Source organism: Rhineura floridana, chromosome 4 (genome assembly GCF_030035675.1).
Source record: "Rhineura floridana isolate rRhiFlo1 chromosome 4, rRhiFlo1.hap2, whole genome shotgun sequence".
Classification (NCBI taxonomy): domain Eukaryota; kingdom Metazoa; phylum Chordata; class Lepidosauria; order Squamata; family Rhineuridae; genus Rhineura; species Rhineura floridana.
The window spans coordinates 137,467,758-137,494,515 of NC_084483.1; the positions used below are offsets into that span (position 1 = coordinate 137,467,758).

At 40.3% G+C, this 26,758-nt stretch overlaps 1 protein-coding gene across 3 annotated transcripts in view; it reads left to right on the plus strand.

Moving 5' to 3' along the window:
- The window catches only part of ACTN2 (actinin alpha 2), a 105,038-nt gene that overhangs the window by 54,028 nt on the left and 24,252 nt on the right, over positions 1-26,758 (plus strand). For all 3 annotated transcript variants that reach the window (XM_061624573.1, XM_061624574.1, XM_061624575.1), the window contains 6 exons: positions 1,026-1,111; positions 6,469-6,561; positions 8,379-8,609; positions 10,861-11,008; positions 14,104-14,254; positions 22,344-22,452. In XM_061624573.1, coding sequence (XP_061480557.1) covers positions 1,026-1,111; positions 6,469-6,561; positions 8,379-8,609; positions 10,861-11,008; positions 14,104-14,254; positions 22,344-22,452 — 818 coding nt within the window. The remainder of the gene's footprint in view (positions 1-1,025; positions 1,112-6,468; positions 6,562-8,378; positions 8,610-10,860; positions 11,009-14,103; positions 14,255-22,343; positions 22,453-26,758) is intronic.

Sequence of the window (26,758 nt, forward strand, 5' to 3'; positions counted from 1 at the left end):
TTCTTCCTAGAATGAGGAGCACTGAGATTTCTACCTGTAATAGTGTTATGACGGAATTCATGGAGTACTGAGATTATATCCTTGGCACCTGATATATAAATTATTGTTAGAATATCTAGGAGGTTAACCTTTTGCACAGATACAGTAAACATGGCCTGACCTGATGAAAGAATTACTATGATTTATGTTTCCTATTATTACCATGTGTTTGCTGGTGCTCAGAAGCTGAAATTGCAAGTCTAGTTTTTGGCCTTTGCCTTCTGTGATATTCTGTAGCATTTTTCTTCCTCTGATTTTATCTGACTATTTTGGAAGCCTTTTAGAAGACTACTTTGCTTCTCTATAACAGGCACCAGTAGTTTTCAATACTTCCTTTGAAGAAAAAAAGCTTCTGCCTCATTCACTATTTATTTCCCTGATCTGGTAATAAAACACAGCTTTGAAATTTTGATATGTATCCTAGAAAGCTGACATTTTGTAACAACAAGTGCTATTAAGAGAGTACTTTAAAATGTGCTATCTCATTTTTAAAAATTACAAAACACTGTGCAGATATTACACTCTGCCTCTTTCCAGAGAGAGCTTTTGGCAGGTGGACACATGTGAAAATCAATATACACAGTGTGTATATACTTTTACAGATGCCATACATTTGAACCTCACGCATGAAGGTTCAATCATGCAAGCATTATTCATGCAAGCAATCTTGCTGTATATATATCGACAATGTCTTGGAATCAGGAATTGCTCCAATGAACAATCATGTCTCTTTGCAAACATTACTTATAAAAGCAATGGCAATTTTCTAAGCCCCCCCCCACCTCGCTGCTCCCCATGATCTCAGTTTGAGTTTCGACATCTTGCCTTTCCTGCAGGCATAGATGAACACAGCAGATGATTAATTTCAGCTTTGTGAAGCCTGAACAGTACTGCAGACCAGCACCTGCCTTGCATACAGAAAACAAAGCAGAATGACTACACAGTTTCTACTGCTTGTATTTATTTTGTTTCTTCTTCCCTTGCAGATATTGTGAACACCCCCAAGCCTGATGAGAGAGCTATCATGACTTATGTTTCCTGCTTCTACCATGCTTTTGCTGGAGCAGAGCAGGTATTCATCATCTGTCCCCTTTGGACCGCTGTGCGTTTTCTTCTGTGTGTATCAGGTTTCCATTGGTTTTTCACTTGCCCTGCAGTCTCTTTGTTCTTTAATTAACACTGACAAATATATGTTGAGTGAGAGTACTTGGTGTGTGTATGTGTGTGCGCGTTTTAATCAGAGTCTGCATTTGACCCTGATGGTATTACAGGCAGTGCAGTAATCTTTACTTCACATTATGTAAATAAATATAACTGCACTGAACATTTTAATCACTTTTAGGAAGGTTCCATTTCCTTACCGCAGCCTTGATATCAAGGAACAATATTATTTGAAGTGAAAAGGCAGTTTGCAGGGAAGTGAACACAACTTTCCTCCAGCTGCTCTAATGTGAATATGAATATGAGAGGGGTGGGCTCCATATAATCTGTATGGCAGTAGATTTCAAATTGTTCGAGTGGAGGCTAATCCATAATGGCGGATGGGACTCTGCCCCATCAACTTCAGTTTGTCCTCAGACAGTCCCCGCCTGCCTGCTTTCGTATTTACAACCAGTCCAGAGGGTGACCCTGGCTGTCAGCTTCCACCTCCTCAGTCTCAGTGTTGCCTTTATACAACTCAGTAGGGAGGAAGATGGGTTCAAAGCTAGAATTAATTGGCTCTGCCTGTCACTGGCTCTCTAGCTCCACCTGCTGTTGATCCCTGACTTCCACCCCATGTCCCAACTTACCACCACTGCTGTATTTCAGGAAACCTTGGGGCCCCTTTTAAAGCTTACCATGGGTCCTTAAATTATAAAAACCGTAATGGCAAACAAACCTGAAAGATTGCTTGTACCATGCTGCAAAATGTTTCCAAAATGTGCAGCTATCAGGAAATATTTGGTATGCTATGGTGTGGTCTCAGTGTTCATGGAGAAGTGAGGCCCAACAGGCTTGTGTGACACACCACCTTGTGTGAACTGACTATGCACCCAGAATCCTCTGCAGTGTGCAAGGGTTCCATGGCATATGTATGGGAGCTATTTGGCAGGTAAGTCAGACAGAAAAAGAGTCCCTGAACATAAACATTCTGATGAAGAGACCACTTGAGTTTAAAGATACTGCTGAAATCAATGTGGACTAAGGTTTCCAAATTCACGCTACCCTAGTCTCGTGCTCTTAACAGCACCATGGCATCTAGAAAGTAAATAGGTGAAATTTTCAGTCACCATTTTATCTCTCTACTAGGAAAAATGTAGTCTTCTGACTGCAAGCTTCTGCTAAATGGCAGAGAAACAGGTCCATTTTTTTAAAATGCCCGATTGGGAGGGTCTACTCATGGACAAACCTCAAATACATGTAGTTCTATTTGTAAGCTGCCCTGAGTTCCAGTTTGGAAAAAGGGCGGGGTAAAAATAAAGTTTCAATTCAATTCAAATGTAGCTGCTTAAATTAATGCTCTGCATGGTATTAAATAGTGCATATATTTATGCAAATATGGAGCATAACATCATTATAGCAATAAGATCTGTTTTGAAGGGTTGCATTAAAATGGCACTTAGGAAAAACTTGTTTCCACATGAAACGTAACCCCTATTTCAGTAACAGTGATGTGAAACAGGGCAGAAATTTTAACTCATACTGATGAAGGTAGGAAACATTATCTTTACTGTGCTTTGTCTTCATGATGTCATCATATAGCCAGATCTAATTGGCTATATGTTATCTACATGAAGTCTGTTCAGATGTTATGTTATGTTATGGTTTATTTCTAGGGCGCCTTTTGGCCAAAAAGGCCCCCAAGGCGGCTTACACACAAACACAAATACAAAATAGAAATAAAAACAATACAATTTACAAAAATTCAAGCCAACGAACAGATGTTATCCTGACTTGGCTTCTGGTTCTATCAGGCAACCAAATCAGATTGACAAGAGATGGCATCATATCATCATGCTGCCTAAGTGATTCCTGACAAGGGTTTTCTCAGGAAGATGGGTTTTTTTTTTTTAAAAAAAATGACACTAAAGCTGCAGATTGAGGCTGGAGGAAAGCAGCTGCAAAAAGTGGCAAACTACACACAAAAGTTAAGAAGGGGGGCTTCATCATTTCCCAAATATCCCTGTCATCCTGAAATTTTCCTGGGTGAAAACCTGGAGCCATGCTATCATTTTATCTTAGGCTGCAATCCAGTGCACATGTACCTGGGAGTAAGTCCCATTGAACCCAATAGAGCTTACTTCTGAGTAGACCTGTATTGGATTGGATTGTGAGTAATTATTTTCTGGGTTCTCCCCGCCCCTTTTTTCATTATTTTTCTGACAGTGCCCAGATGGTAACATCATTACATTGAGTTATCATCATCTTGTCGGAATATACACAGCATGCTGAAGCAACATGTCATCTATATCAACATTGACAGAGATGAAAACCAAAGTAGCCCTTACCGAAAATGAGTAATTCATCAGAGATATTACAGTGTCATTGTGGGTAATGATTCTCACTGCCCACAAGTCTTTCACTTATGTTTAAAATAATATAATATAAACAGCAAAAAGAGTCCTATAGCACATTAAAGATTAACAGATCTGCAGGGCGAGCCTATGTATATGTACTCAGAAGTAAGGCCCACTAAGCTGAATGAGGAAAGTATGTATAAACTGAAAGTATGTATAAACTGAAGCTTACAATCCTAAACACAGTTACCAGGGAGTACGGGTGGCGAGGAATTCAATTCAATTCACATTTAAAGCTGAATTTATCAAGTTCACACTCTCTGAAACAATATGAGAACTGAAACACAGAAATCCTTCAAAATCCGTACTTATCCAGATTTTGCAATGCAGTTATCCAACCAAGAATGTTTGCGAAAATGCATATATTAGGGGGAAACGTACATAAAAATGAAGACGTTAGTGAAGATAACATAAATGCATGATGTTGGAGAAATTGCTTGCAAAAATATGTACACTAGTCAAAACTACATACTGTACACAACAAAAATATGTTTACTAACAGAAATTTGCACTAAAATGCTGAAGAATTTCCATGAGTATTTTTTTAAAGAAATGCAAATTGCTGCAGAAATGTGGAGAACTGAATTAATGAGAAACTGAGAGTACTGAAGTTGACAGATCCTTCCATCCCTACCAGGAAATAAGCCTCATTGAAAACAGTATGACATTTCTGAGTAAAGTTTCATAGGATTGCACTGTTATTGTGGCATAAGCTTATTTCACAATAAACGTGTTAGTCTTTAAGGTGCCACAGGGCTCTTTGTGTGTGTACATGTTTGCTGTAACAGACAAACATGGCTACCTCTTTGAAATTAATATTTGTTGCTGTTGTATTCTGGACCATCTAGGAATGACTGTTAGCCAAGATGTATGTGGATGGAACTGGTATTTCAGTTTCTAATAGTGCAATCCTATACACGTTGACTCAGAAGTGAGTCCCATTGAGTTCAGCGAGGCTTACTCCCAAGTACAAAACTGCAGCTTTAGCGTTTCTGGGCTAGTCAGTTGATAGTTGCCCTGTTCTAGAACACATGATCTTAAACAGCCACTTCTTGAGGTACTCTACTATTACATTAGTTTTCTCCATTACAATTTGGGTTTGTTTTGTTTTTTTGCTTGTATGATTCCATTGTGTCAGAACCAAGTGGTCCTCCAGATCTTGTTGGACTTGAGCTCTCATAATCTTAGCCATGCTTTTTCAAGCAGATGGGAGTAGAGGGCCACAAGTTTCTCATTTCTGTGTAAGATGCTATGCATCTACTTCCTCCATTGCAAACAAAGAAAAACTCCTTCCTATGACTAGCATAATAAATAAAAATGGTGGCTTTCCGTGTGTATTTTATCTAGAAACCAGAAGAAAATAGCAGTTTTATTTGGTTATTATTTTTAAAACAGAATTTCCGGTACATGTCTGACCCTAACTTACAAATACATGAAGAGTAATTTCTTTCAAATTAGTTGAAAATGAGTTTTTTTTGCCCTTGATGTTTTTAGATTTTACAGCTGATTTGACAAGACAACTACACTGACTCATCTTAATTTTATCTTCTTTGCAGAGCAACTAACAAACACAATGCGTTTCTATTTATAACCTCTGAAAATAGGTCTAAGGCTGTAACTGTAGATCCTTAGACCTCAAGGGGATGTTAGGCACAGTGCTTGAGTCATTTGTGAGTTGCAGCCAAAATTATAATATCTAAAGTACTTCAGCAGGAATAATGCTTCCAAATTGAGGCTTTTTAGAGACAGGCATGAGGTATTTATTATCAGGACTCAGGCCACATGCAAACTGCAATCCCCCTGTAGTAGCCCAAAAGGTAGCAGGATCAGTGCACTGTGCTGTAAAAACAATGCTAGTGTCAATATTACCTCCATTCGTTGTTAAATTGTACCTCTTTCTTATGATACCTTTCTTCATGCCTCATTTAGCTCATCTGTTGCTGGAAGAAGCAGCCATCTGGAAATACCCTGTGTAACTGTGAGCTAGCCAGTTCACATCAACAAATGTCTCTTATTTTCTACATGCAATTGTGCATTAGGATGCACTTCCCCACAGAGAATGGCATGGCTGCTTCTGCAGATAAAGTCATAGTCATTTCTGTCATTGTACCTGTGTCTTTTCAGGCTGCCAGAGGGCACTTCCAGACTATTACTATTTTGTGGGTGTGATTCAAGCATATACTGGCAAATTCAGGTTGTGCAACTGAAGTAGATTTGGTGCCCTTGCACAACAAACCCACTCCCTCCCCTTCAAATTGGGATTTTTGCAGTAAGAAAAGTCATGGGAAAATGCACTGGGAAGTGTGGGATAACAATTGCTTGATGCAATGTCATATAACCTCTGCAGAAATAAATCAGAATAAATGCTTAATGAATAGCTGATGTCGTATAAGCTCCCCACAAACTTTGTGCAAACAAATCAGGGTGAATGGTCAATAAACCAGAAATGCAGGAAGCATACTTGAAACCAAAAAAGGTCATGTGCAGTGGGCTAGGCACACAGCTGTCTCGTGTGGAATGTCACACTTTGCTGTCCATCTAGTCTGGCAGTACAGGCTGCCAGAGGGCCTCTGTGATTGTGTACAAGTGCTGTGTGGCTTGGAGATAACAGTAGGCTAAGGCAATACATCGAGAACTTCCAAAGATAAAACCCTTTCAGTGGCCATGCCGATAGCTTACCGTGCAGTAGCCATTGGCAGAGCTTGGAAAAGTTACTTTTTTGAACTACAGCTCCCATCAGCCCAATCCAGTGGCCATGCTGGCTGATGGGAGTAGTAGTTTAAAAAGTAACTTTTCCAAGCTCTGGCCATTGGATGGTCATTCTTTTGTTTGTCAGTGCATATCCACACTATTTACGTTCTGTATTTTCTAGGCGGAAACAGCAGCTAATCGGATTTGTAAGGTACTTGCTGTGAATCAAGAAAATGAAAAGTTGATGGAAGAATATGAAAAGCTAGCAAGTGAGGTAAAGGAAACAATGCAATTGTGAAGTAATTACTCTGATAATAAAGCACGGATGGTTTGAATAAGCAATTTAATAAGAACATTTATCCAAAGCTATTATCTACTGCTGAGGCTCTTTTTATCCAAACATAATCATTTAATGGGGAGAAGAAATCTCCATTGCATTTAACATGATGTGTGTTTTAATTGAAAATAGATTTGCTGCCTTTTTATCCACCATTGTGAGATATATTTGGCATTAAATGCAATGGAGATTTCCTGTGTTTGCAGCTTAAATTGGGCTAGAAATTGTTGCTTGATTGCAACTTCCATATATACATTTGCTACCACATTGAGGATGATCTTTAGGGTTACAGTCACTCAACAGCTGATTCCTAAATTATAATCATTTGCATGTACAGACTATGTGGCTAAGAAGGGTTTTGGTTTCCAGGCCAAGCAGCAAGGGAGTTTTTTCAGTCAAATAGAGGTGATATAAGACCACCCTTGCCTGACGTATTGATGGTATCCCAAACAATCCCAGCTTACCTGTGTGCATCCATTATCCACAGTTGCAGAATTCTTATAGAAGTCGCACTTCATGGACGTCACTTCCAGGGGGCCACAACTGCATCCATTAAGGGACTGAGAGGTAGACAGAGCAAAGCAGTCTTTTGTCTGCCCCTGCATGCCCTGCCCACTGGTCAGCCAGCACCACACTGTTTGAGGGTCAAGACCACCAGGAGACAATGGTGTGGTTTACATGCAATGATAAACATAGTTAAGATATGTTTTAACATACACAAGTCTTCTTCCCTTCCTGATTGTGCCATATGGGAGAGGAAACAAGCCAGAACCAAGCCCCAAACAAGCCTAAGATATGTGAACCTGGCTTGGGGGGGGAGTTTCTTCATGCAGACAGTGAGTGGAAGCCAAGGTTGGTTCACTGCCGCTAAAAGTAGCCACCAGTTTGCTACTGAGGTTTTCATGTTTCACTCATCATGAAACCACTCTTCTTTGTTTGTTGAGTCCAAATAGTACTAATTTCAGAAATTATGGAAGTACAATATGTTGCTTACTTTGGGCTTATCCACATGGGAGCCTAACTTCATACTAATGACTCTGCTTTTACAATCGTAATGGATTTTCAAGGTCCACACTTCTTGCTCAGTGTTAGCTTCCAGTCTGCTGTTTTCCATTCACACAAGTAGGCGTTCCTCTGGGAAGGATTAGTGTTGCTGTTTCCTTGTGGCCCCATCCTCTAATTTTACTTGTTTACTCCCTCCAGTTCAAGGCTGAAACCAGAGAGCGCCTTGGTGTGAAATTAACAAGAAAAAATGAAACTGACTAGACTCCCCCTTCTCCATTGTCCAAGCCTGAGTGAAAGGCGGATGAGGGGGGGGTGTGGAAAAAAAGGCAAAGTAGGCAGCGGCTGAGTCAGCTTTTGTGGGTGGCAGAAAGAGAGGGAGAGGGAGATGAGGCATAAGAGAGCCCGCCCACTAAAAAAACATCAAAGCAATGCACTTACAAGAAGGAGTGCAACAAAGTTGAGAGGGTTTTCCTTTTTTGCGTTATAATTGGATTGAGTTAATACGGATTTAAAGGGGAAAGCTGCATGATAGCTTCTGCTTGCCTGCAATGTCATGTGAACCATGTGAATTACAAGGGGGTGCAAGTAGCACACTAGACACACACTAAATCACCATGTGGATGAGCCCTTTAGCTATAAAATGTAAAGAAGAAGCCACTGAATTCTATATTCTGGGGGCTTTCTGTTTTGTTCCTCTTTCTTCTTAATTGCCTTTTTATTGTTTGTAATTTTATATACTTGCAAAACAGCTTTTAGAATGGATTCGCCGTACTACTCCTTGGTTGGAAAACAGGACCCCAGAGATCACTATGGCGGCTATGCAGAAGAAGTTAGAGGACTTCAGAGATTATCGCCGTAAGCACAAGCCTCCCAAGGTCCAAGAAAAATGTCAACTGGAGATCAATTTCAACACATTGCAGACAAAACTGAGGATCAGCAATAGGCCAGCTTTTATGCCATCAGAGGGAAAGATGGTTTCAGTAAGTAAAGGATCCTATAAATCTTCCTTGTTAACTCTAGAATGTTTCATTAAGCATGGAAACTGCATCTTCAGCTGTCCAGATAGCAATTACTCTGGTTTTTAAACAGAATTAAGGGTGAATGCAGATATAACCATCTTGAAGGGGTCACATTAGCTTCTTCACCAACAGTGTGCTTAGCTTCACAATTTGCCTTAGTGATGCGTATATATATCGGCAAGTTCAGTCTGGATCATTGTTCAGTGTTGGCCCTTTGTGCTTTAATTTTACTTAAAGATGTACATGTATTTATATATACACACTAATTCTTCCCCCCCCCTTAAATTCTCTCTCACACACATGCACATACGCACCACTTTGAGACAGATAGTTATGTTTGATATGTTATTGGTGCTATTCAAAAGGAAACCATCAGAGCTAGCTTTTCCCAACAGACTGGAAACTTTCAAAACTGCTTTTTTCCTTCTCACGAATTTACTCCAGGGCAGAAAAAGTCGTATGTGTTTTCAGGGCAGTGAATGCACTTTCAGATCACCTATTCCATCTATTCTCTGAATTAAAAAAAGAAAGAAACACTGCCTTATTCTGGAATTATTCCTACCTGCCCTCAGTTTCAGACTTTTATTCCATGCAGAAGATACATGCCACCCCCAAGACAAAGCTTTCTCAGTGAAGAGGTTATAATCTGTCCTATTTTTTAATAATTGAGGGCTGGTGGTTTATTAGCTAAAGACGCTTTCTTAACAACTGCCCAGTTCTTGATTGGCTCACCACAGTCCTAATAGCAGTTTAATTTTACTTGTGGCTCACTATTTATTATCTAGGACAAGGGTTCCCAAATTGTGGCCCATAGATCAGGGCTGGTGCCAGGTATGCCAGGGCCCTTGGACACCAGCCTACCTTGGGCCCCAGCACATGCACGCTACACTACCTACCTCTCCCTGAAGGGCCCCTCCTTAGGGTGGGTAGGTAGTGATCCCTTCCGCAATGCGCAGCGCGGATCATGGGAGGGAGCTCCCAGGCACCCACCACTGCCTCGTAGGCCCACGATGGCCGCCTGCAACATGCTGCGCCTACCTCTCCCTTGAGGTAAATGCTGGTTGTCAGGGCAGGCGCCAAGCATGCCAGGGCCTGTTGCGCTGTGGGCGCAAGCCTGCCATCAACCAAGATAGTGGCCAAGGTTTCCCTAAGGGCCTGATGTCTCTGCTGCCAAGATGGTGGTAGGGGCATTAGCCCCTTAAAGAAGCCTTTGCCACCATCTTGGTTGATGGTAGCACTGCATGCGCAGTGCATGCAGCAGTAGGAGACAGAAGAGATAGGTAGGTGGAGTGAGTGAATGGGTGGGCGGCCTATAAGCTCCCTCCCTGCAATTCGCAGCAGGGAGCCTGCGGTGGATCGCAAAGGGGGAATGCTACCCTCCCACCCTAAAGAGGGGCCCTTCAGGGGCACCTGTGGGCTGCGGGGCCCTCGGCCAGGGCCTGACCTGGCCACCCTTTGTATTCCATTGTATTACAATTTAATTTCTATGGAACACAAATTGTGATACAATAAAATACAATATAAGAAATAAAAGAAGCAATAAAAATACAATGAAAAATCATATTCAGCACCTAGCACAGGACATTACAGTTGCTACAAGCAAGAGAAAAATAATTAAATGGTCAGCAATTTTCAAGTGGCCCGTGGGAAAAAAAAGTTTGGGAACCACTGATCTAGGAAAAGTAATGGGGAAATCTTGAATAAACCTCCAGTTTTAGAATGTTGATTGCAACCTAAGTTGCTGACTCCCTCAGAAACTTCCTAGTGTCCAGTGTATATATTTTATAAATAAGTGATCTGGTGAGGAAAAGGCAGTTTTTGAGTCACATAAAGACTATTGAAATGACTATAGAAGGTATTGCTTCATATTTGTTGGTAGCAATATATTTGCATTGTGCAAATTACTTTAACTAAATACACAAACTGATTTTGCTTGATATGTTTTCTAATGGCCTGTACTGAGAAGAGTTTCAAGTACTTTACATTTCCTCTTTACTTTTGTATTTATGCATATTTATTATATAGACAGCAATGTGCATGGTGCTTTACAGAGTTAAGATAGCAAAAAAAAGACAGGCCCAAGGACATTACAGTCTAAATTTTGACACTGGGAAGGACAGTTGAGTCAAAGGAAATGCAGATAACATGCACAGAAAACCTACAGATCTTGAGACACGTCTTTGAATGTGTTCTGTTTGCATTCTTCTCCTAGGATATCGCTAGTGCTTGGCAAAGACTTGAACAAGCAGAGAAAGGTTATGAGGAATGGTTGCTGAATGAAATTCGAAGGCTTGAACGACTGGAACATCTGGCTGCCAAATTTAGGCAAAAGGCTTCTTCACATGAAACCTGGTCATATGGTGAGCTTGAGGCCTGTTGTCAGCTACAGTATCCATCCAATATCCATCATTTTGTTACAATGGCTATATGGAATTTTCAGTTTTGGAGGCTTTATGCTTCTGAATATCATTTGCTCGACAGCCTCAGCAGGGGAAGGCTGCTGTCTTTATGCCCTAGTTGATGGGCTTTCCAGGAGCATCCGGTTATCCACTGTGGGATAAAGGATACTGGACTAGCTAGATTTTTGGTCTGCTCTGGTAGACTTTCTCTTATGTTCTTCTATAGACCTGCTGAGGGGGAATAGCTGTATCACCTTTTGAATTTTTCTTTTTTGGGGGGTGGGGGGGAGGACATGGCTAGATGAGCAAGAGAAGTATATATGGCATCCATAAACATTTTAAAAACCCTTCTAATGAAATATAATTCACAAGTACAACGAGCAAGGAATCCCAGTTTTTGAAAAGATGCTATGGTGCTCTAATTTCTGTTGCAGTCCTACATGTAAATCTTTCAAGCTTCTCTTCAAATTCCAATCAAGCACAAATGCACAGGGTTTTTTCTGACTACGATTCAGCTACATAACTTGCAGATTCAACCTCTCTCAACAGTTTGGGAACTTCTTAGGTTATTTTATTCTTATTTTCCTTAAGTTTACCAATGATATATTTAGGACTATACTAAGTTGCCTTTCCCCATAATTAGTGACCGTTCTGGATTGTTGTGTGCATATTCTTTTTTATTGTCTATATCTTTAATTTTATTTCAAAATAAAATTCTGTGTTAAAGCTTCTTTAAAAGGTGAGGGCTCTGCTGTGGGAGTTAACATTGTTAGAAATCCCTGGTGAAATGAAAGAAGTTTTGAGATGGGACGGTGAACTAACCAGGTCTTAGTTCTGCTAAAGAAATATCGTGTATAGGTACACTGTTGAAAATGGTAAGTGGGTGCATGGGGACACTGGCACGAATTTAGCATAAAATGTTAAAAAATAATGAAAAGAAACCAGCAGAAGAGTATGGATGAGATCATGCTAGTTTTGACCTATAAAGCCTTATGCAGCCCAGGACCCCAATATCTCAAGGATCGCCTCTCCCAATATGAACAACCTGGACCCTGCGATCAGCATCTGAGGCCCTTTGTCGTGTGCCCTCTCTCAGGGAGGAAATTTACTTCTGGGGCACACCCAAGGCCTGCTCTACACAGCCTTGTGACTTCATCCCATGCTGGGACTATTGCTGCTCACATATTACAAGGGAGGAAGCTGCATGCAAGGAAATATAAATGGGTGCCAGTTGTATGCTACTTCCTTTTATAATGAGCTGCTGAGGAACAGGATTAAAATAAAATCTTGTGCCAGGATAATTTTACTGAGCAAGATACAAAGTCATTGATTACAAATTATAGTCATCCATTATACTCAACCTAAACGGTGAACAACCATTTAGATGTGGTGTGGGAATCCTCAAGGAGAGTGACATATATGGACTCAAAGATTAACCTGCTCTTCTAAAGGAAGGGCAAGGGGAAATTGGGAGCTGGAGGATGCTTAACAACAAAGGAGGAGGAAGTGCGCACAAGGACAGTTCTGGCAAGGATAGAAAAGTTAGACCGAATGAATGAATGAATGAATGAATGAATGAATGAATGAATGAATGGGAAGAACAGACTTGGCCTGAGCTGATAACCTCTTCACTCCTAAATTACTCTTGTCATGCAAACCATACAATAGATAAGGGAGAATTGACATTGTCCTGTAACTCAAGATTCTGTCTCAACAGAGAACAAAGAGGTCCCTTTAGGGGAAAACCAATGGCTTGGATCCTAAGATTAGTTATCTTAGGTAAGTTAATGGAAGGAAAGTTTTCGATCCATTTTTACCTCCCACAGCCCCCAAAAAACTTCTCTAGTGGTTAAAAAATGTGAAATGGCACAAGAAGGTCTGCTGAGGAGTGAAGAATCACCCAGAACTGGACAGATCTTTTCTGGATTTTGGCTGATTTCTTCCTCATTCACCAGCTCCCATTCCACATTGTTCAGGAAGATCCGCTGGCCCTCTGGAGAAGTTTTTCAGTATAGTTTGGGGGAGGGAATAGGAAACTTTTCTTCTGTATATGTCCCTATCTTAGAATCTAAGCCATAGCGTGGCTTAACATAGTTTCTCCTGCTGCTGGTGGTTCAAAACATGCCTAGAAGCAAGAGCTTTTCTAGAAACCTACAAAAAGTACCCACTTTTCCAAGTTAGTTGCACCAAACTAAAGATGGAAGGTGTTAATACTAATCAGGCAACATTTCCACGTATGTCTGGCCTGCACAACTTGTGATCCATCAAGGTGACTGCAGCCTGCTAGGCATGGAATGGGCTTGATACACATTATTTGGGAAACTGCATTGCAAAATTCAGAGAAATTGGCTTGTGGAAATTTTGAGGGATAGCTGAATTATGTGATATCATGACTGAAGCAAATGTATTTGTCATGATGCCTTCATTCTTCATAGGGCTGGCCCAGGACATTTTGCTATCTGAGGCAAAGGACAAGATGGTGCCTTCCCTATTCCAAGTACAAAACCAACTGGACTGGCAGTTGAATCTTAGTTCAACGCTGGCAGTGAGACAGTGTCCTCTGCCACCAATGATAGCACTACTAGGCTGGATGAAGAGACCCAGAGCAGATCATATGGCACATACAGCTCTGTCCTCTTAACACTTTGGCCCTGCTCCCTGACCCCCAGCATCTGTCACCTGAGGCAGCCAACTCACTGGTCTAATGGTAAGACCAGCTTTGATTCTTCACAATGCCAAGCACCCTGTTAAATATTGGGCTATGTTCCTCTGAGCTGTTCACCTCCTCCCTTTTTAACGTCTTTTTAAATTTAAAGTATAAACACAAATAATTCAGTAACAATAAACAGGTGAGTCTTACAATATGAAGTTAATAATATAGCATACCTTTTGCTTAAGTCTAGAAGAACATCATGTAGATATTTAATGTATAGAAATATGACTGTATTGTTGGGACATGGAAGTTGCATGCAGTTTGTCTGTGTACTTGAGCCATTAGCAATTAGCCTTTCTAATGGCAAACATAAATGGTTTTGGATTTTCTTTCCTCCTGCCAGGCAAAGAGCAGATTCTGCAGCAAAAGGATTATGAAGCTGCTACTCTGTCAGAGATCCGTGCTTTGTTGAGGAAACATGAGGCTTTTGAGAGTGACTTGGCTGCTCACCAGGACAGAGTGGAACAGATCGCTGCCATTGCCCAAGAGCTGAAGTATGTTCCATTTAGAGGCACGCAGCTGCTGACATTTACCCGATAAACTCTTTCCAATAAATTTGATAGTGTCACAGGTACAATGTAAGAATTCCACAGATAGCTTTGTACGTGTTATTATCTTGGCCGGCTCATTGAAAACCTTTCTTATTTCCTCCCAAACTAAAAATAAAGGTTCCTTTGCAGGGCAAACATTAATAATAAACCTTTGCTTCTGTCCTCTTCCAGGTCAGTAACTTCCAGGTCATTTCTGATTTCGCATGTTTTGCTTGGGGGACGCTAGAAGGGAAAACAGCCATACAGAAGTTTGAAAGAGTTTTTTTGTTGATGCACATGTAGCACTGTTTATTTTATTTTTTTTGGCCAATGTAAAAATAATTGTTTACAAAAAGTTCCCTTTCTTTCAGAAAGGTTTTTTATACATAACCAATACACCTTTTTATACCATGGCCCTGACACTCCCAAATTGCTCTCTCCTATGTCATACTCAAGCTTGCACAAATTTAGGAAGCCACCTACGATGTTATATGGAGAGCTGTAGGTTAATAAGGTCAGCAAAAAAACACAGTGTCTACATATAAATCTGTGCACGTGAATAATTAAGTTGTTTGATTAGGAAGTATATATTTTGTTTTGTTGATAATACAAACAGTGTATTTTAATTTTCTTTTCAGGTTCGTATGCTCACACTTATCCCTTGTTATCCCTTTGTTATGCCCCTGTGAGTTCAATAGGGAACATTTTTAACACATTTGTAATTCTGCAATCAGTGGGACTTAGAAGTGCTTAGCTTTGGTTGAATTTATTTATTTTAAAAGTCTGTCTCATCTGTTCCCCCAAGGAGACTCAAGGTGGCTTACAGATAGTAATGAAAATAGAGTAAAGCAAATACCTAAAACACCCCAATATATATTCAAATTATAAATTGACAATCTCCAGTCTGTTTTAACAAATTCCAGCAGCACATAAGTAACACAGAACTGAGCCAGCAGAAATCACATAATTAGCCAAAGGCCTTTTAAAAGAGCTAGGTCTTCACCAAGGGTCTGAAGCAGTACAGCGATGGAGCCTGACTGACCTCACTTAGCAAGTAGGAATTGTAAGAAGGCCATCATTTTCTGTTCTGCCCAATATTCGTCACATGCAGCACTGTTTCCATTCCACTGCAGCCCATCTTCTCCCAAAAGCTGTGTTCCAGGTAACCTCCATGCTGGATTCCTGTAAAGAGCTCAATGTGGGTCTGCCTTTGAGGTTGGTCCAGAAGTTGCAGCGGGTGCAAAATGCAACAGTGCAACTGGTCACAGGGGCAGGATATCACCAACATGTTACTCCACTGCTGAAAGAATTGCACTAGCTGCCCATTAGCTGCAGGGCCAAGTTCAAGGTGCTGGTTTTGGTGTACAAAATACAGCTTGGAACCAGGATACCCTTACATACCCTGTCAGTCACTGTGCTCTGCAGATGAGGGCCTCCTGCAGATACCATCTCATTAGCAGGTCCGTTCTGCACAACATAGGAAACAGATCTTTAGTGTTGTGACACCTACACTTTGGAATTCACTCCCATTCACTATTAGATAGGTGCCATCTGTTTTCTTTTCAGCACATCTTGAAGACTTTCCTCCTTCAACAAGCTCCTTTCAACAAGTAGAGACCTTATCCTAGTCTGTGTTTGTTTTGCAATTGCTTTTTTGATGTTTTAAAAGGTTTTTAAAAATACGTTTTATTTTTGAGATGCTTTAAGATGTTTTTCTCCTTGTTTGCCACCCTGCGCTCCTTCTGGGAAGAAAGGTGGAATCATCATCATCATCTAACTGTCTACTGTGGAAAAATTATGTAACTTACATAATTAATTACATAAATCATGTACATTTTTTATTTTTTATTTTATTATTCAATTTATATCCCACCCTTCCTCCCAGCAGCAGCCCAGGGCGCAAACAGAAATGCTAATAAACACTCTAAAACATCATAAAAAGATCTTAAAATACATTAAAACAAAACAGTGTTAAAAACATTTTTTAAAAAAGCTTTAAAAACGTCTTTTTTAAAAAAGGGTTAAAAACATATTATTAAAGAAAACATATTAAAAGCAGTTCTAACACAGATGCAGACTGGGATAGGTCTTAACTTAAAAGGCTTGTTGAAAGAGGAAAGGCTTCAAAAGGCGCCGAAAAGATAGCAGAGATGGCGCCTGCCTAATATTTAAGGGGAGGGAATTCCACAGGGTAGGTGCCGCCACACTAAAGGTCCGCTTCCTATATTGTGCAGAATGAACCTCCTGATAAGATGGTATCTGCAGGAGGCCCTCACCTGCAGAGTGCAGTGATTGACTGGGTATATAAGGGGTAAGACGGTCTTTCAGGTATCCTTACATTAAATTATGTAAGTTAAGTTGTCATTATGTTATTCCACCCCATTCATTTAAATGCAAAGGACACACAATGCAAATGGGGGGAAATGTAATCAATTATGTATTGTTTGTGAACTGAAAACAACAAAAATAATTTATTAAATTTATGTCTCATCCTTCTTCCAGAAGGAGCCCAGGGTGGCAGTATTAAATAAAAATAAATAATAAATAGTGAATTGAGAGCCAGTGTGGTATAGTGGTTAGAGTGTTGGACTAGGCCTGCGAGACCAGGGTTCAAATCCACACTCAGCCATGAAGTTCACTGGGTGACCTTGACCAGCCTAACCTACCTCACAGGGTTGTTGTGAGGATTAAATGAGGAGGGGGAGAACCATGTATGCCACCATGAGCTACTTGGAGGAAAAGGTGGTATAAAAATGCAATAAATGAATAATTGTTTAATATCCCATCTTTATACAATCATGGGGTGCTTCCAAGAGCCAATTTATTGTATTACTTGTTCATACAAGTTTTTTCATTGTCCACATAAAGTTGTCCTCATTAAAAGAATCCCCTATTTTCCCCCATATCCCCCCACCACCACTTCTTCTCAGTCCTGCTTAACTTTAGAAAAGTGACTGCATCATATGCCAGAAGACAGCCATAGCCTATTTAAGTGCAACTAGGGCTCTGATCCTTTGTTTAGGGAAAGGAGAGAAATCATAAGTGCTGATTACATTACTATTTTGGATAGTGTAAACTACAGCGAATTGATCAGCCTTAGTTGAACTAGCTTGGTGGGCCAAAATTAGCTCTCATTCTGTTTTAATTTTTAACATGGCAAATGCAGGCATGTGTATGTAAAGTAGACACAAAATTGGTGGCTTCCTTCAGTAGGCAGAATCCAGTCAAACTGGTAGCATATTTGAATGATCAGTTTATACTACTCTTGAAATGTCATTGCCCAGCCCAGACTCTCAGAGCAGTTATTAAGCTTATAGCATAAACTATTTAATGTTTACTTGGAAGTTTGTCCCACTGATCGCAGTGGGACTTAACATCAAGTAAGTGTGTGTATGACAATCTGAATTAGTTAGCACTTCTGCTGTCCATGTGATGATAGGTTGAACAGTGCTTAAATATCAATGACAAACCAATCACTAGCTAAAGGAAAATAGGTCCACTTAAACTAATATATTTTATCATTTCCCCAAATAGTTTTCACAGAATAACAGATTAGAAATAGAAAAGTGTGAGTCTTCATCTGTGGGGATGGTTCTTGGAAAGATGGGTGAACAAAGAAACTTTGGACATGAAGCTGATTATAGTCTTTCAGTTAGCTCTGCTGGTTATTAAACCAGGCCCTCAGAGAGATAATTATTCCCTTTCTACTTTCTGGGTTGGCATGGCTCCATATTTTCTGGTCCTCATCTCTTGGCAGTGCAAGGTTGCTATTTCTGGAGAACAATTGGTTTGTGTGACCTTGAGCTGCACTGGTTACAGTTCAGTGTTAGCTGTACCATTTTCTCTTACAGCAGCTGAGCCTGCTAAGAGCATAAAGGTTAAAGTTGTTAAAGGCTTGTTGATCGATGGTGTCTGGACATAGACTGCATGTATGCATATGTGAGTAAGACTGTTTCAGTTCACAACCACTATTGCATGCCAGATGATATAGTTTCAAAATAGTAGACAGAGAGTGACAGACTTCAGATGCAAAGCCATTCAAAGAAGGAAGAAATAGTAACAGAGTCGCCATTTAAGACATAAGATAATTCACTGCATTGAACACTAATGCCTAATTGGCTCACAGTCCTAAGCACTGCTTATTTGTTGCAAGGTTTTGTGTATGCCTCCTTTAGAATATATCTAGTATAAAACTTGTTAACACATTTATCTTATTTTGAATACTACCTTTAGGATGTTTTTTTCCAGTCACATTAGAAATAAAATTATAGTGGTCCAATATTTATATATACAGAAGGTAAGTAAAGGATGCATTAGAAATTATATGTCCTTGCTTTGATTCCTGCCAGTAGTATATTCCATCAGTATGTGTGAGACAGATGAAATTGCACCTCCATTTGATTAATTGTACTGGGCACCAGTAATCTACTTGATGTACTTCTATCCCTTTAAGATGCCAAGAGTAATCATGACTAGACACAGTGGGTTGTATCTAATGTTATCTATTGCCAAGCAGAATAGACTTCCGCTCATGCAATGAGACTTCACCTGCCTCTTCTACCCCCCCAACCATCCATGCACCCTTAAATATGCTCCAAGTGGCTGGTGGACCCTCCAATGCAGGGTTTTTTTGGGGGGTGCACACTTTTTGGGGAAGCTGACAGAGGGAGGAGAGGAAGGTGAAGTCCTGTTGTGCAAGTTGTAATCCAAACAGTTTTTGTTCTTTATTCAAATGAAAATTCTACTTATTCTTGTGACTTAAGGCTCACTGTGATGTAGTTTAAGAATGTCCCTTTCAGGTGTTGGGAATCAAACACCCCTTCCATGGTATGGATTTTAAATGGTGTTCTCCTGTTAGAATAAATCCTATATTCAAATTGGTATGTATGTACTCACATCATTACAATGTCAGTGATAAGTAGTGTCATACAAGGAGAATGCTGGTAGCAGCCAAAAGCTAAATGTAGCATATGATGAGACACTCATAAAAGTCAGCTAGCTTTTTTTTTATCATTAATTTTTATTCAAATTTTCAAAAACAAAACAAAACAAAAATACAAATTAAACAATAAAATAAAATGTTGACTTCCGATTTGTCGCAGATCAGTTATAGGTCTACAATATATAACAAACCTGTCTCTTAAATTATATTACAAAATCACTTTCCTCCAGTAGTTACCTTAATTAATCATCAAATCTCATAAACATCACTTTATTCTTTCCACAAAAAGTCAAAGAGAGGTTTCAACTCCTTGAGAAATATATCTATCGATTTTTCTCCAAATAAGCATGTCAATTAATCCATCTCATCAAATCTATTAGGTCCAAGAATTTCAATAGCCATTCTTCCATTATCAGTGTTAATTCCATCTTCCATCTTCCATCCTTGCACCCATAATAATCCTGTTAGGTCCAGTAATTTCAGTAGCCATTCTTCCATTATCAGTGTCCCATAATAATCTTGCTGTCATAGCCATAGTCATATAATAAGAGTCTGATGGGAATTTCCTTCATCACAAATAATTCCTTGCCATCAATTCTGAATGTGTTGCTGAAATATTGTTGTAAAATCATATCTCTGTTCTTCTTTTTTACGAAATGCACTGGCACATCTCTTGAGAGTTTTTCCATTGTCACATATCTGTAATTAATTCTATAGATTTTTTCTATGTCAAGCTCCATCACATCATTCCAGTCCAGAAGTTTATCCAAGACATTGATAACTTTATCTCTGATATCTTCATTAATTTCTTCAAGGACAACGCTGAATTCCAAACAGTAAACTTTATCTCTAATATCCATAAACTCCAAATCTTTTTCCAGTTCCACATTTGTTCCAATCTCCAGGGCTTGCATCTTCCCTTTAATTTTTCTTTTTTCATCTTCTGATGCTTGTCCAGTTGTATCTCTGATCTCATCAACCTCCCCTCTCACAAAATCCCCTATTTCTTTAAGCTCCTGCTTTATTTTGCCAAATTCAATTTTCATCTCCTGTCTGCCCTGTCTCAGGGTTTGTTTTGTTATCTCAATCTCATCCATTATTTTCTGAAACATAATTACTTCCAGGGTCTCAGCCACTTTCTTGATTGCCATTCTTAAAACCACGAAGAAAAAAAAACCCACTTCTTATTCCAGCAACAAAGGGGTTAATATTCCAAGCTTGATGACATCACAGTGTAGACAGCACAGCCTGCCTTATCTCTTATATGTTCAGGAATGCAAAACAAATTTAGTTCACAGCATCAAAACAGTTAGTGGCATCGAGAACAAGCAGATTTGTCAAAATGAAATAAAATAGTCCCAGACATATAATACTCAAAAATTCATAAATCAGATTTTTTTTTTTTCTCTTCGGAATAGAAATCCCTCATCCGTTTGTATCTTTAAAATGCACAATTCCAGGCCAGCTTTTTGCAATAAAAACAAAGATAAGCTATTTCGATTTCTTTCCTCCTTAATTTCGTGAATGAAAGAGAAGAGTTATAACTCACCCAGGGATTCTTTATAGCTGATTCATTGACAAATCTCTTTTTGCTGTAACAATTTAAGCCAGATGATAAAAATAGAAAGAGGGGTGCTTGCCTGTTAATCCGTTTTTCTTTAAAGAAAAGATAAACGTCTCGCTTAATCAGTTAGAGCTTGTTTGAAAGTCCATCCGGTGCTGCTGGCTGAACCTTCTTTCATAAACTAATGAAATCCAGTCCCCCCAACATAAAAGTCAGCTAGCTTGAGGACAATGTACATGTATTGGATCTCACTAGAACCACACAGTTAATCTGGCAGAAAACTGGTTTGAATAAAGTTTTGCCTCAAACTTCAGAAATAACAGATAGAATCCAAGGAACTGTGAAGCTAGTTCCATGAGCTCCAGGGGCTTTAGACTCCTTAGACTCCTTAAACCTCTTCATAAACAACAGGCCTCCAATACCACACCAAGCAGAGTTTCAAAAGCAGCTTGAGGATGCTTCCAGATGGGAGCTTATTTTTGAAATGGTGCTGATTATGCCCACAAGTTTGTTTGTTTTTGCAGTGTCCACACAACAAAATCATCTTCATAATGCCAGCACGTAGTTTTTAACATTTAATCTGGATTTCCCCTTATTGTGGAAAATCTGAAAAGTAAAAAAAAAATTATACATCTTCAGTCACTGCTTCCATGGAAACTCGTTAGCACTTTGTGGGGGTTGTCATGCATGGTGATCTCTTGGTGGGTGGTCTCTGTCACCACATCCCCATTCTGTTTGTTCCTAACCTGAGTACATCCTAGCCACTATGTTTCTGGTGGCCCCCAACGCCAAAGGAAAGAAATTTATGCATACAAAGTTTATATATTTGATTAGAGGCACCCATTATTATGGTATCTAAAAGCAACTAAGTTTGTTCCACTTTTTAAAAAAATATAGAGTCACCTCTTTGTCACAAGATGAATGAAAATGTAGCATCACAATGATCAGTTTAAGGGGAAAGGGTATGCATAATGTTAATATATTTGCTATAATAATATTTGCTAGCACAAGGAACCTTTAATAGCACATAGCAGAAATTTAGCAGGTGAAGCTTTTCCTGGCATGGGATGAAGTCACAGGGAAAAGTTTAAGCTGCTAAATTTGTGCCTATCTGGAAGATGTTGAGCGCATAGAGGCAACTAAAATTAAGTTGGCAACACAATAAAACTGGGGGAAGCAGATCAGAAATGCCCAAAACAATGTTCCAACATTGTTCTTTTATGCAATTTAAGGCATGGACATCACTCTTGAATACTTCATCCCTATTTTTCCAATGCAACATGGGAAGGGAAACTGGCATGTAAGAGAATTAGTTACCTATTTCATGGCACACATCTGTATATAGAATAAATTTGAACAGATATTTTCTCTCAGAATTCCACAAGTATTTCCCCACAAGCTACCTGTTTATGCCTATAAATTAATTCTCATCTACAATAAGTAGAAAACCAAAGGGTTAGTTACTCCAGGTTAACTAAACTAAATGACTTGTTTGTTTGTAAGAGAAGACGTTGGCTGGTTAATAAACTGCAGTCCTTTTCTTTTAGTGAACTGGACTACCATGATGCTGCAAGTGTCAATGATCGGTGTCAGAAGATATGCGATCAGTGGGACAGGCTGGGAACACTCACTCAGAAAAGGAGAGAAGCATTGGAGGTAAATCTGATGTCAAGAAGCAGCTCAGATTTTTAAGGCTGATGGAGGGTTTTAAACAGTGTATGGTAGACTGGGGGGTAGGAAGAGTTGCTTGCTTATAAAAGACCTGTCACTGCATTACTGCCAAAAGCAATTATGGTACATCAAATTGGAGCTGAGGGGATGCTTTGAGCACCACCCTTTGGAAAGCTGGCACATGGCAAGAAAAGTATCTTTCTTTTTTGCCATTCATAGCTGAGTTTCTTTAAATAGTTATCATTTTTAATGTATGTCCTTCCCCTCCCCCCGTCCTTTTTCTGGGCCACAAAGCCACTAACAATATTTTTAAAAATACAATTAAGACATAGAATCTACCCCTCAAAATCACCTATATACAGGGCAGGAAGCTGTCTTATTCTGTTGGTCTATTTGGCTCTGTATCTTCTACACACTGACTGACAATGGCTCTCCAGGTTTTCAGATTGGAGGCATTCCCAATCCTATTTAGAGACGCTGGGGACTGACTATGGGGACCGGCTATGGGGACCTTTCATATGCAAAGCATGTGTCCTGCCACTGAACCATAACTCTTCTCAATCCTGTGTACTATTTATGCTGGGGTCGGGGTGGGCAGAGAGATACGCTACTGTTATGCCAGTAGAGTGGTTACTATTTCCTATATCAACACAACACAGGAAGAGAAGAGAAAACACACAACACAAAAAATAAAATAAAAATTGTATAAAAACATAGCATCCTATCCTGTTCTAAACAGGCCCCTGAATAGGCAAGAGAGTTCCCAGCTGTAACATAATGAGGGCCAAAGCACCAAAAGAGTATTCAGGGCTAGTCCAAAGTCATAGTCCAAACAGAGTCCATAATGACAAAGGAGTCAGGCAAGAAGCAAGGTTGGAACAATCTATGGTCAAAGCAGGTAAAGGACAAGGCAAGAGGCAGTCTGGGTTAGTCCATGATCAGGTCTGGAGTCAACAGGAAATCAACAGACAAGTCAGGTAACGGACTGATGATAAATGCTGTCCAGCCTAGCACTGGGGGTTTTGACCTGGAGCTGCTAGAACCACACCCATACCTCAGCTGACTCCTATCAATCACCTTCAGCCAGACATTTACTCCCGAGAAGTCCTGGCCTGCAGTCTTGCACTTCTCCACATGGATTAGGTCTCCAACTGGCATTTGAGGCAACACTTTTTCCTCAGGCTTGGGGCCTGTTCAGCCTCAAGGTCAGATGCCGAATTCACCCTGGGTGCAAATGACCCTTCCATAACCTCATCACAGGACCCTGCTCTTCATCTCCAGGTGAAGCCTACCCAGGGGTAGGTGCAACACTAGAAGCTCCTGATCGTCCTCCGATGAGGACTTCCCTGGCTGGCACCTGACACATCCCTGGAAACTCTGCCAATGCCCATTAACCAGGGGCTGTTGATACTCTGATTAGCAAGCTAGCTAAACATGGGCTGGATGGAACAACTATCAGGTGGATCCACAGTTGGTTTCAGAATCGTACTCAAAGAGTGCTTATCAATGGTTCCTTCTCAAACTGGGCGGAAGTAACAAGTGAGGTACCACAGGGATCGGTCCTGGGCCCAGTGCTTTTCAACATTTTTGTTAATGATTTGGATGAGAAGGTACAGAGCATGCTTATCAAATTTGGAGATAATACAAAATTGGAGAGCACAGCTAACACCGTGGAAGACAAAAACAAAATTCAAAGGGACCTTGATAGGCTGGAGCACTGGGCTGAAAATAACAGAATGAAATTCAGTAGGGATAAATGCAAAATTCTACACTTAGGAAAAAGAAACCAAATGCATAGTTATAAGATGGGGGATACTTGGCTCAGCAATACAACATGTGAGAAGGATCTTGGAATTGTCATTGATCACAAGTTGAATATGAGCCAACAGTGCAATGTGGTTGCAAAAAAGGCAAATGCTATATTAGGCTGCATTAGCAGAAGTATAGTTTCTAAGTGGTGTGTGTATTAGTTCCCCTCTATTCAGCACTGGTTAGGCCTCATCTCAAATACTGCGTCCAGTTCTGGTCTCCGCACTTCAAGGAGGATGCAGACAAACTAGAACAGGTTCGGAGGAGGGCAACAAGGATGATAAGGGGGCTGGAAACAAAGCCCTATGAGGAGATATGAGAAGTACTGGGCATGTTTAGTCTGGAGAAGAGAAGACTGAGGGGAGAGATGATAACACTCTTCAAGTACATGAAGGAGGAGGGCTGGGATCTCTTGGGATCTCTCAATTGTCCCAGAGTGCAGGACATGGAATAATGGGCTCAAGTTGCAAATGAACATCAGGAAAAACTTCCTAGCTGTTAGAGCCATACGACAGTGGAACCAATTACCTAGAGAGGTAGTGGGCTCTCCAACACTGGAGGCATTCAAGAGGCAGCTGGACAGCAATCTGTTGGGAATGCTTTGATTTGGATTCCTGCATTCAGCAGGGGGTTGGACTTTATGGCCTTATAGGCCCCTTCCAACTCTACTATTCTATGGTTCTATCATTCTATGACAATGCCCATACGCTAACAATACATGGAAGGAGCCAATGAACTCAATGATGGGGACATGCCCCAAGCACAAACCATTGAATCACAACTACGGATGGAAGGATCTGTCGGTTTCACTCCTCCGTTTCTCATTTTTCCAATCTTATATTTGGTTCTCCACGTTTCTGCAGCAATTTGCAATTTTTTAAAAAAATCCTCATGAAAATTCATCAGCATTTTACTGCATATTTCTCCTAATAAGCACATTTTTGTATGCAGTTTTGACTGATGTACACATTTTTGTAAGCAATTTCTCCTAATATAATGCATTTTATATTATTTTCATTAATACATACATTTTTATGCACGCTTTCCCCTAATATTTGCATTTTTGTAAACATAGTTGGGTTGGAGAACTGCATCACAAAATTTGGATAAATGTAAATTTTGAAGAATGGCTGCATTTCAATTCTCTTATTGTTTCAGAAAGTGCAAAGTTGATAAATTCAGCTTTAAATACCAGCTGAATCAAATTTCTCCCCAATCTCTAATCACAACACACACAATAGTGCCAATGGAAAAACATCCTGGTAGGGCAGTACGACAATGGAACCACTGAACGGTGGTGGGCTCTCCAACACTGGAAGCATTGAAGAGACAGCTGGACAGCCACCTGTTGGGTATACTTTAACTTGGATTCCTGCATTGAGCAGGGGGTTGGACTCAATGGCCTTTGAGGCCCCTTCCAACTTTATTATTCTATGATTCTATAGCAGCCCAATCTAGCAACACTAGTGGCACGCCAGGAATGACTCACAACTGCCAGTCGCTAGGAATCCCTACAGATAAAGGTTTGAATCCCTTTGTGCTACTTATAAGCACCATTTTGATGCACAACACACACGTGTGGGCTCTTTCCTACCACAACACAGTACCAACAGCTCCCTTAGCAGGATGACTACAGAGAATACATACAGTCCTCCTAGCATAAGGGTTCAGGAACAAGCCAGAGAGGGAAAGATTTTTTTTGTCCAGCAACAACAAAAGCAAGGGGCCAGCACATGTAATGGGGAAGCCACTGAGAATCACCTACAGTAACATCCTTCAATGACCCACCTCATAGGGCAGGGTGCTGGGAGTCTGGAGATAGCAGGATTTGAGGACTCTGCAGCTGTTGCCAATTAATGGCTATCAGAAGCAGAGCTATATAGCAGAGCCTAATTTCAAGAATCCACTGTTTGTGCAGTACAGGTGAACAAGAGGAAAAGGGGAGGGCAGGTCTTAAACATCTCCAGGCCATTCATTATCTGGCAAGCCTCTTACCATCAGGCCTAGCAGCTGAGAACAGCAGGATTTGAGGACTCTGCAGCTGCTGCCAATTAACTTTCAGCAGCAGAGCTATATTCCAATGCCTCATCCCACATAGTCCGCTGCCATCTGGCAGGCCAATCCTGAAAGGGTGATACCAAAGGGGATGATCCCTTTGGATTTGGAACAAGGGTACGGGTACCAATGCATTTTGCTTTCTTGTTTTGCTTTGCTTTCTTTTTCTACCTGTGGGTATTTTGTTTTTTCTATTGTATGTAACATGCATTTGGGGTGTGTGAAAGGGTGAACTGGATGACACACATTGGTATTATGCTTTTTGGGGTGCCCAGCACGAGAAATTGGTGTGCCCTAGAGAGTTCAAAACCCCTGGGTAAGTGACAGGGATAGAGAAGTGATTATGTATGCCCCAGGTGAGAGATGGGGTGGGATGCCTGCTTATTTGTTTTGCTCTTTGCTGGAGGGTGGGTATATCTAGGGTGGA